We start from the raw sequence: 11790 nt of genomic DNA, 5'->3' as shown, positions 1-11790 counted from the left end.
GATCAGGACCATCACGTTGTACGGCGTCCACGTGGCCACGAAAGCAACCAGGATGGCCATGATGGTGCGCGTCACCTTCTTCTCCCTGGAAGAAATGCCCTTCCTTTTCCATTTGGCCACGGCGCTCTGCTTCGTCATCTGGAACATGAGAGTAGAAGAAGAGGACAGTTTTTAGTTTAAAGTTTTTAAAGTAATACTCGTTGAGTTTTTGGCAGCTTGGTAACAAACTGTAAAGTCTGTTAATGCTCTTCGTTAGCAAACTTATTTACACATCCAGCAGACATGGAGCAAAGTTATCTTTCTTTTTGACTGGGTGAATGTAGGTCCATTATTCACTCTCTTTTAGCTCGGTTTTTGTTTAAGTAGCAATAAAAGGAATGAGCCGTAAAACCAAACAGTCATTTTTTAGTCCTGTTGATATATTAACCAACTTCCAATACATCTGATAGTTCTGATATTTCTGTCTGGACCAACTAAGTGGAACGACGGACGTTGCCATACTGAGAGCACCGGAGCTGTAAATCTGGTCAGATGTCTGATATGTTTTTTTTATTCAATAATCAGATTTACCTTAAACAGCGTCCTGGTGGTCAGACTCTGTCTGTCGGCAGCTGAGTTCTGCGGGGAAGCTGGCTGTGTTTGATTGATCTTTTTCGCACTATTTGAACCTTTCCGAAGCGATGCAGCGGCCGCGGCGTCCTTGGACGTTGAAGCGTGGTTGCCGTCTTCCGTGGAGTCCGCCTGGTCGGTTGTTTCTTCCTGACACGGCCCGCTTCCATTCTGCTGCTGCAACATCTCCTTCTCCTTCCCGTTTCCAGCCTCCACCTGAGCTTCTCTCGTCGTGATGCTGCTGTTGTGGCCCTCACATCCGTCCTCCTGGCCGGAGGGACCCTCTCCCAGACTGGTCCCCGAGGGCTTCCTGCTGTCCCTCCTCACGCGGCTGCGGCTGGCCTTGGAGATGCGCCAGTAGAGATAGATCATGATGGCCACCGGCAGGTAGAAAGCTGCTATGGCGGTCCCGAACGTCACCGCGGGGTTAGAGAAGAACTGGATGTAGCACTCACCCTCCCGCACGGTTCTCCCACCCACGATGAACTGCCAGAACAAAATGGCCGGAGCCCACAGGATGAAGGACAAGACCCAGGCCGCGGCGATCATCAGACCCGCCATCTTGGTGCTGCGGCGCGCCGGGTAGCTGAGCGGTTTGGGTGACACAGAAGTAGCGGTCGAAGCTAATGATGAGCAGGTTCATGACCGAGGCGTTGCTGACGACGTAATCGACGGCCAACCACAGGTCGCACACCACCGCTCCCAAGGGCCAGTAGCCAATCACGATGTAGACGGTGTAGAGGTTCATGGAGCAGACGCCGATAATGAGGTCTGCACACGCCAGGCTGAACAGGAAGTAGTTGTTGACAGTCTGCAGGTTCCTGTTCACCTTTAGAGAAACAACAGGCTGTCAGATACTAATCCTTTTTTGTGCGGTGTGATGTGTGTTTTCTCTTTTCTATTAGATTACCACACATGCTGTATTCTCGTCTGGGTGAACTCTTCAAGGTCGTCCACAGACGGATAAACTTTAATCATAAAAAGCCAAACCTTTATAGAGAGCATGACCAGGATGTTTCCGATGACGGTGACCAGACTCAGAGACCCGGCCACCAGGATGATGAGGACGATCTCGACCGTCGAGTACGGGCTTCCAGAGAAGAGGCCGGTGTTATCACCGCCGCTGATGTTGGCGGGGTGGGAGGAATTCGGAGTGTCCATACTGTCTGCTTTTGGATCTCCTCCTCAGGCTCGAATCATATCTGTGCAACACCTGGTGAGCACAAACACTAAGAAGTAATCAACTCTTTGGCAACTCATTTTGCCTTTTTTCTGATTCCGTCCCATTTGTGTGTGTTTTTATCTGTCTGCACAGTTACAGATGCAAAATCATGCGTAACTTTGGGGGTGTAAATATTTTGCAGGTGTTTGAGTGTTTTTCAGCTCACGACTTGGCTCAGGTGTGAAGGACGGACAGGTGAGCAAATAAAGGCTGCAGCAGCAGCTGTGTGTGAAATATACAGCAGACTCATATCAGGAGCAACACATTAGACGGCTGGATTCTGCTCAGTCGCTGTTATCTTACATTTCTAAATCAGCTGTTATTGTATAATCAACGTGGAGATGATTTGGTATCAGATGCTACTTATATAAACTGATTTTTGAAACCATTTTGATTCTGATACTAGGTTTGAAGTTTCACGGTGGATAAAAGCATCTAAACACCTGTTCTTCTGGATCTATAACGGGGTTGTGTATTGAAAATGTCCCCAGCCGAGCAAACAGACAGCAAAACACCACAATTAAGGCAAAGTATCATTACGGTTAGCATTATGTTAAAAACCAAGAACCATCAGGAATAGACCCACGATACATCCACAGCATAGCAATGTGATTAACTGATGTATTATGATCAGAAAATCAATGTGAAGACACTCAGAAGGTTGTTTCATACTGCTGAAACCATGTAAGTGACTCCATTAGGCCACACGATAACATCGTACTGTACCTGAGAGATGGTTCCTTCCTGCTCTTACAGCCAGATGAAACTTCATTACAGCGTCTCTAACTCCATCACTCACTCATCAGAGAACCAGAATGGGACTTTTCTGTCGCACGTGAGACAGAACGTGAGTCTGTTTAGTTCAGCTGTAACTCTCAGGAGCTCGTCTCCAGGTTTGAGTTGTGAGGACGTTTTAGGGTTTTGGTCCTGCTTAAGGTTAGGTTCAAGGTCACAGTAAGGGTTCAGGGTCACAGGGTCACAGTAAGGGTTCAGGGTCTACAGGGAATTAATTTGAGTCAATGTGGTGTCGTCCAGTGGTGTTCCAAGATGGTAAATGGACTTGGACTTATATAGCGCTTTTCTAGTCTTCCGACCACTCAAAGCGCTTTACACTACATGTCAGCATTCACCCATTCACACACACATTCACACACTGATGGCAGAGGCTGCTAAGGTGCCAACTTTGCCCATCAGGATCTAATCTAAATACTCATTCACACACCGATGGCTATGCCTTCGGGAGCAATGTGGGGTTAAGTGTCTTACTCAAGGACACATCGACATGTGACCCGGAGCAGACGGGGATCGAACCACCGACCTTCCGATTGGTGGACAACCTGCTCTACCCTCTGAGTCACAGCCGCACAGGGCTGCTATGGTGGTCCCATAGCAGCTCTGTGCTTGGCTGCGTGTTTGTTGTCTTGAGCAGCATTTTAAAACATTTGAGATCATTTTAAACGCCTCAGAAGCTTCAAAGCTTCAAATTGATTTTAAATCATTACTTTAATAATAAGGCGCTTCTAAGTTACTGGAGTCGAGTCCGAGGTCGGGTGTTTGGCCGTGGCTGCAGATGTGCTCTACCTACAGGTTGTTGTTTACCTGTGTTTTTGGCGACTACTTGCTACTCCCCGATCTACGTGCCTAGACCTCGGAAGGAGGTTATGTTTTCACCGACGTTGGTTTGTCGGTTTGTTTGTCTGTTAGCAGGATTACTACAAAAGTCTGTGATGGATTTGAATAAAATGTTTTGGAGGGGTGGGGTATGGCACAATGAACAATCCATCAGATTTTGGTGGCGATCCGGATTCAGGAATATTTTTAAGGATTCCGATCAGCCTGAGCATTAATACCACAGAGTATAACACATGCACAGTATAACTGATGACGCGTTGATGACGCGTTGATGACGCGTTGATGACACGTGACCCCGCCTTCTTCCTCTTTCTGAGAGCAGAGAGATATGTGTGTGGACGTGCGGCGAGACATGGAGGTGCGGTGGGAGCTGCTGTCCATCCGCGGTGAAAAAAGAACAAAGCGGTAGATGACGGGATGAGAGACAACGTAGTGTAACGCTCTACAGACATAACAAGGCTGCTGAATGAGAGAGGCATCCGCTGATACGTTACACTGAAACACACCGTGTTAATAACAAGCCGACCACCTCACGGTACCGCCAGCTGGGAGCTGAGATCTGTTTTTAAAGTCACGCGTTGGCGGAGGTCATCGCTCTCCGAGTGCCGTTCTAGTTAAATATACTTAAACCTGCAATAAGTGATTTTTTTGGCCACTTGTGGGCAGCAAAAACAACATTGACATAATCATCACCTTTTAGGTTGATATCAGGAACTTGTTAGCAAACAGCTGTTTATTTCAACAGATGTGGAGCATTTGGAGTCGTGTTAGTCCAATATTTGCTCTCTTTTAGCTCTGTTTTTGGTCACCACCTCCAGCTAAAAATGAGATAAAACTCACTCTTTTTTCTTATTTGTCTCAAACTACAAGGTTTCCTATAACAGCTCATTTTAATTTTCTATTTTACTTTGTTTTAATCCTTTTAAATTCAGTTAATGTGTCTTTTTATGTTGCCCTGTGTTTGTTTATGTCTTGTCTTTATGTCTCATGTAAAGCACTTTGAATTTGACTAATTTTGCCAAGTAAATTTGAGCCCTACATATATTAACAAGCTGTCTAATAAGCTTGTGTGAAGACGTTTCCATGTGATGTGGAATTGGTTGGTAACAGAGCTGGAGATCGCTGCCTGTCCTCACTTCTTCCCTTCGTTCACACTAATAAGACCGACATTACTGGACCTCCCTAATTGTAATCCGGGGCTACTGGAGAGAGTCACAGAGGCAAACAGTATTTCTCTGACAGGCACAGAAACAGAGTAATTAGATCCAGCAGCAGATGCTGCCTGTAACAGCTGTACCGGTAATATGCTTCTAGGATATATAGTAGTTCTCATCTGGCAGCTCGGCTTTAAAAAGTCTCTCCTGTCTTTGATATCATGAGTCGGTAGCTACCGGCAGATGAGACGGTGAAACAGGGAGGCTTGTTTGCAGAGACGAGAGCGGACGTCACACAGAGTACACAGTTCCATCAAAAGGAGGATCAAAGTGTTTCATTACTTCATTCTATCTCATAAATGTACTTTATTGTTTGCTATACTTTGTTTCTAACAGGAGCTCAGTAACATCATCTTGGATGTTTGTACAGATGTGATTTCAACTCATCCAGCATCTGCAAAGCATGTAAATACACAATACGTGTGCATATAAGATGAATACAGTACTTAGTTTGAGGTCACAACACTGTTTCTAAAAGGACTTTCAGTATTGTGAAGCAAAGATTCTCAATTTTCTTGCTCTAGTTAGTTGCTGTAAGATGGTTTGAAGTTTGTTGTGATTTCAGAGAAGAGTGTCCTGAATCTGAGGAGTGGGAAATTTCACATCAACCTGAGCTTTGGCCTCGCACAGCAGTGTAACGGAGAGAAGAGAAAACCACAGAATAACCAATGCAGCGCTGCGATGGAGCCAGGAAGGAAAAGGTACAGCACAAATAACAAAGTGACCAGGGTGGAAAGGACGACAAGATCAATGTGAACTGATGAGGTGCAGAGGAGATGATGTTTTTAGAGAGTGGGTATTTTGTAAAAGAAGAGAGGCGACTCAGGGAGTCCATCTCAGGGGAAAAGAGAAAGAGAGTTAATTAGCAAAGATTAAAAAGTTGATTTCATCTGGTAGGCCTACAGTTCAGTTCTCAGGGAGGAGCCGCCTGTTTGAAATCTAATTTCTCTCTTAGACACAAACATGGTGTAACCAGGGGGGGGATTCCTCGGCAGCAGGGAGACCGGGGAATCCAGAGTCGGGATGTGATGCTGCTGGCAGATTGAAACCTTTCAGAAATGAAGATTAACATTTCTAAAACAGCCTCGGGGGCAACAACAGAACCTAGTCCTACTCTACGATGAGTCCCTCAGGAAGCTGAGCTGCATGTGGAAGCTAACATTTCAATCAATAGAACGTATCACATTATCTTCCTGAGATTTTCCCTTTTGTCTTTGAGTTTATATATTGACACTTTAGTCAATATTTTAAAGATCCCATAATATTGATTCATCCTTCTATAGTGCATCATGCTGTAATATCTGTTTACAACTCACAAGAAAGACATTTGACTTGTTTAAATCAAGCTTTTTTTCTACTTAAGAAAGGAAGTTCAGGAAAAAGATTTTCTTCTTTTATATCTGCAGAAATATACTGAACTCTACCGGTGCTTCAGTTTACTGATATTTAAATCTGCTCCATAAGTTTTCTAAATAAATAAATAAGCATGTGTCCTTGCCTGCAGTAGTTTGGTACAAATTCACAGAGAAATGTGATCTTACCTCGTCTGCTGGGAACGACCTGGATGAGCTGCTTTAGTTTGGTCCATGTTACTCTCACCTCTGTCGACACACTGGAGCAGGGAGACGAGCAGAAAGGAACCAGACGTTGATGATGTCGCTCCTCCTCTGACAACGAGAACCAGTGTGTGTGTGTGTGTGTGTGTGTGTGTGTGTGTGTGTGTTAGAGAGAGATAGAAAGAGAGACTGACAGCAGGGAGGGGTTATGGGTGCTATTAGTTGTGTTTTATCCCTGAAGCTAGGGGTCACAGATTTGAATGAACAAAAGAGACAGACAGAGACGGGGAGATGTTTGTTTCAGGACCATGGAAAGCTCTGGTGACCTCTCCAGCTCTAACACACCTCATCCTCCTCCTGCTGCGTTACAGAAACTCTCCAGGTGATGATGTGGAGAGAAGTTTGAGTGGCTGTGGCATGAAATAAAACGGTATTCTAATCTTTTATTATTATTATTGTTATTATAATTTTTTTCTTTTCTTAATTTTATTTAAATTTTGAATGCTGAAGTTGTTTTCTCTAGTGTACTTATTGTGTTCGTCTCTAAGCTCAACTACTTAAAAAATGTTTCATAAACTATTTAAATTACGAACTGTAAATTGCATATATGAAAACAACCTCGAAAAAAGGGAAAAAATAAAGTATGAGAAAAGAAAATAATAATAAAAAATATATATTATATATGTATATATACATATGTATGCAAATAAGGTCATATTATCTCTATCAAATTTGTTCTAAAAAACAAAAACAAACACTTTTCCCCAGAACGTCTTTGTAAGAGATCACGTAGATCAAATCCCAACTTATCGAGATTCACTACCGGGTTCCGTCTCAGCATCATAGAGCAGAACGTGTTCTAATGCTTCTTCCTGATTACAACATTTATACCTTCCTGTATTATGTTTTCCTATTTTAAATAATGTACTGTTTAATCCAGCGTGCCCCTTAATGTAACTGAGATATTACTGTTTTCTGCTTGTGCTTCTCATCACACCTACTTTTCCTTGAATACTGTAGAACCTCCTTCAAGTTCTCTCTTCTTCTTTTGCCACCTTTCTTTCAGCTGATGCTTAATTGTGGTCTTCATTTCCATTTTACTAAGCCAAGGGGTACTGTGATGTCAATGTGATTTGTTTTCTTTTTAAAAGAAAAGAAAGAAAACGGTAAATCACCATTTAAAAGGTGGACAAAAGGAAAAAGGGTCGCGCTGCTGTCTCTGTTGCTGCAGGACGTTGACCTTTAAGACTCGGTTGTTTTGACCTTTTAACCAACCCGGTGACGCGGTCGGCCCCTGCTTGGTGGATGACCTTACTTTGATGGAATTACCACAAAGAATAATGGTCCGTCTCCACAAAACAATATTGCAAATGAAACAAGAAGCGTTGCCGTCAAACAGACCAGAGATATGAGATGATTGATTGAGCTCGTCCCGGTCGGTCCAGACTTATGACACACTGATCACATCAACGTTGGCCTGTTAGTCGTGAGACATCTGCACATCTTATATTCTGTGTGATCGCTGTGATTACATGTCAAAGAAATATTATTGTGATATGAGGTTGATGTGGGGGCAGGATGTCGTAGAAACATAAGAATGTGTCGGTGCATCGATGGCCAGAAGCTTCTCTTCTGCTGTTTCACTATTTGTCATCAACACAAATCAATACGAGGCTCTGACTGTGTGTCTTTGGTTTCCTGTCTTCTACAAGATCCTTTTTCCAATTTCCAAGTCACTCTGGCACGTCTCATTTTTTGTAGTAATTCAAAGTATCTAAAAAAACAAATGATTCTTAACTTAGTATTACTCACCCTGATGATGTATGATAATACAGACCTTACAATACAGATTAAATTAGGCTCTAATAAGGATGAGTAACATACGACTGCTGTTGGTGCCTCATTCAATATGATGGACCTCCGTCCTGCAGGAGGTTTAACCTCTATCAATTTAATTCAGTCCAAGTCGGCTTATTGGCATCAATAACATACATTAACGTACATTAACGTTACCAACAACTGTGAATTAAAAACAAAAATAGAGGTGGTTGTGTTGCTCTGGCTCTATCAATCTGGCATGGAGAGGAGGTTGTGTTGCTCTATCTATCTATCTGGTGTGGAGAGGAGGTTGTGTTGCTCTATCTATCTATCTGGTGTGGAGAGGAGGTTGTGCTGCTCTGGTTCTATCTATCTAGCGTGGAGAGGTGGTCGTGTTACTCTGGCTCTATCTATCTGGCATGGAGAGGAGGTTGTGTTGCTCTGGTCTATCTATCTGGCGTGGAGAGGTGGTCGTGTTGCTGTGGCTCTATCTATCTGGTGTGGAGAGGAGGTTGTGTTGCTCTATCTTTCTATTTGGCATGGAGAGGAGGTTGTGTTGCTCTGGCTCTATTTATCTTGCGTGGAGAAGAGGTCGTGTTGCTCTGGCTCTATCTATCTGGCATGGAGAGGAGGTTGTGTTACTCTGGCTCTATTTATCTGGCGTGGAGAAGAGGTCATGTTGCTCTGGCTCTATCTATCTGGCATGGAGAGGAGGTTGTGTTGCTCTTGCTCTATCTATCTGGCATGGAAAGGAGGTTGTGTTACTCTGGCTCTATTTATCTGGCGTGGAGATGTGGTTGTGTTGCTCTGGCTCTATCTATCTGGCATGGAGAGGAGGTTGTGTTGCTCTGGCTCTATCTATCTGGCGTGGAGAGGTGGTCGTGTTGCTCTGGCTCTATCTATCTGGTGTGGAGAGGAGGTCGTGTTTCTCTGGCTCTATTTATCTGGCATGGAGAGGAGGTCGTGTTGCTCTGGCTCTATCTATCTGGCGTGGAGAGGAGGTCGTGTTGCTCTGGCTCTATCTATCTGGCGCGGAGAGGTGGTCGTGTTGCTCTGGCTCTATCTATCTGGCATGGAGAGGTGGTCGTGTTGCTCTGACTCTATCTATTTAGCGCGGAGAGGTGGTCGTGTTGCTCTGGCTCTACCTATCTGGCATGGAGAGGAGGTCGTGTTGCTCTGGCTCTACCTATCTGGCGTGGAGAGGATGTTGTGTTGCTCTGGTTCTATCTATCTGGCGTGGAGAGGTGGTCGTGTTGCTCTGGCTCTATCTATCTGGCATGGAGAGGATGTTGTGTTGCTCTGGTTCTATCTATCTGGCGTGGAGAGGTGGTCGTGTTGCTCTATCTATCTATTTGGCATGAAGAGGTGGTCGTGTTGCTCTGGCTCTATCTATCTGTCATGGAGAGGTGGTCGTGTTGCTCTGGCTCTATCTATCTGGCATGGAGAGGATGTTGTGTTGCTCTGGTTCTATCTATCTGGCGTGGAGAGGTGGTCGTGTTGCTCTATCTATCTATTTGGCATGTAGAGGTGGTCGTGTTGCTCTGGCTCTATCTATCTGTCATGGAGAGGTGGTCGTGTTGCTCTGGCTCTATCTATCTGGCGTGGAGAGGATGTTGTGTTGCTCTGGTTCTATCTATCTGGCGTGGAGAGGTGGTCGTGTTGCTCTATCTATCTATTTGGCATGAAGAGGTGGTCGTGTTGCTCTGGCTCTATCTATCTGTCATGGAGAGGTGGTTGTGTTGCTCTGGCTCTATCTATCTGGTGTGTAGAGGATGTTGTGTTGCTCTATCTGCTATCTTCCCGACTTTTCTTAGAGTGTAGTTTGCATTGTCAGCAGAAAGAGATTATCAGTTTGTAGTTTTATGAAATGATCGGACCACATGGTGGCATATTCTATACGGTTCCTGAGATTCAAAGTGAAATGTCACAACATAAGTAGAGAGCTGTTTTCACGATGCTTCCTCTGGCGACGGCTTGTGTGGATTTAAAGCTCAACGTTGAATGTACGATCAGTGAGGGTCGTACAGTCGTGTGTCCTCGCTGGCGATTGCTTTGCTTGGTGACATCATACGAAGGCTTCCTGTATGTGTGAATGAGCTGGTTAAAAGTCATCAAACCTTTGTTTTATTGTGCCGGATGTTTTTTCTGTGGAGTTACACGCTAGATGACCTACGTTGAAAAGCCCAACACAGACTGTCGTATACATTCAGGGGCTGAACTGAACATGTTCGGGGTTAAAAAGGAGGATCGACATAAAGCATAAAGCTGCAGGGCAGGAGACGTATATTACTGCAAAGCACCATAAGAGCTAACAGCAATCACCTCTTACATCTTACACCGCCCTCTCACCTCTCTCATCATTCTGTTTCTTCTTATTTACACACATAACTTCCTCTGCTTCTTTTCAAAGTAAACACAGAACAGTCTCACACCACAAGTCCTAAAAACTTATATAAATCTCTTTCCCAGAAAGAAGAACACCATCCACCACTCAATGTGCAAGAGGAATAAAAACACAGCTAACAATGAAGCTCTTTGCTCTTCACTATACGAAGCGAAGCCTAAAGGCTGCAAAGGAAATGAGGTCATGTAGTTGGAGCCGGAGCTGCTGTTTGAATGGAGAGCACAATAGCAGCCCTCTATCTAACACTTCAGACAAGACAGACTCGTAGTTTCTGAAATTCACTGGTGCATCCAAAGATGTGGTATTCAGAAAATGTGGAACAGAAAGAGAGAAAAAGTCCCACTGCTTGTTTGTCTTTACTCCTGTAATTATCTAGTTCATCATGTGCTAATTGGATGATGTTGATGACCCAGACGTTTACTGTAACTCTCCTCGGGGGCCCGGAGCACATCGTGACATTTTAATCTCTTCTGAAGATTCCTCAAAGACTGTTCATCATTGTGTTCGCGCCCGGTTGGGATTTGGGCCGCCTGGACTGTAGTCCACTATACTGCCACTGATATTATCTGTACATAGTGTGTCTAAAGCTGCCTGCACATGATAAGAAATGTGCTCTTTGCTCATCGTGATGTAGCGTGCACAGAGCCGTGCAGAGCCTCGCAGAGGCAGCAGGTATCGGTTTGAGTCACAGAGCTGCATATCTGTATTTACGAAAATTAAATAACATTCAATCTTTGAAAACCCAAAAGGTCGTTGAACGTATCTCCAGAATCCACAAAGACTCCTCCAACCATCTGGAGGGAAAAATATTCCCTCTGCTGCACGATAAAAAATATTTTTAACCCAACATTTGTCCTTGATCCTGTCGTATGACGTAGTAACATCAATACAGACAATTATATCTTTCATTTTGTTTTACGTTGCACAAAATATGTCACTTCCGGCTCCCGTCTTTATTTGATTTAGTTAACAGTGATGGAAGGTGGGTGGAAAGTTAAATGTCTTTTTTATCGTACAGTCATCAGAATATATTTTAATCCTGATTGTTAAAGTCTATTCTGTAACTATAGATTCTGTAAATATCTACAGAAAAGCAGTATCCATCCATCCATCCATCTTCAACCTCTTATCCGGGTCGGGTCGCGGAGCCAACAGCTCCAGCAGGGGACCCCAAACGTCCCTTTCCCGGGCCACATTAACCAGCTCTGACTGGGGATCCTGAGGCGTTCCCAGGCCAGTGTGGAGATATAATCTCTCCACCTAGTCCTGGGTCTTCCCCGTGGCCTCCTTCCAGCTGGTCGTGCCTGGAACACCTCCCAAGGGAGGCACCCAGGG

General features: G+C 44.4%; 1 protein-coding gene across 1 annotated transcript in view; it reads right to left on the bottom strand.

The window, feature by feature from the left end:
• LOC119487418 (muscarinic acetylcholine receptor M2-like) overlaps positions 1–6373 on the bottom strand; it is a 7106-nt gene extending 733 nt beyond the window's left edge. The window contains 5 exon segments of the mRNA XM_037768288.1: positions 1–138; positions 571–1206; positions 1208–1438; positions 1600–1822; positions 6219–6373. The exon segment at positions 1–138 is cut by the window's left edge and continues 733 nt beyond it. Coding sequence (XP_037624216.1) covers positions 1–138; positions 571–1206; positions 1208–1438; positions 1600–1770 — 1176 coding nt within the window. The 5' untranslated portion in view covers positions 1771–1822; positions 6219–6373.
• Positions 6374–11790: the final 5417 nt, after the last annotated feature.

Source organism: Sebastes umbrosus, chromosome 4, assembly GCF_015220745.1.
Source record: "Sebastes umbrosus isolate fSebUmb1 chromosome 4, fSebUmb1.pri, whole genome shotgun sequence".
Classification (NCBI taxonomy): Eukaryota; Metazoa; Chordata; class Actinopteri; order Perciformes; family Sebastidae; genus Sebastes; species Sebastes umbrosus.
Note: the sequence above shows the minus strand (reverse complement) of the source record. Positions and strands in the feature narration are given on the sequence as shown.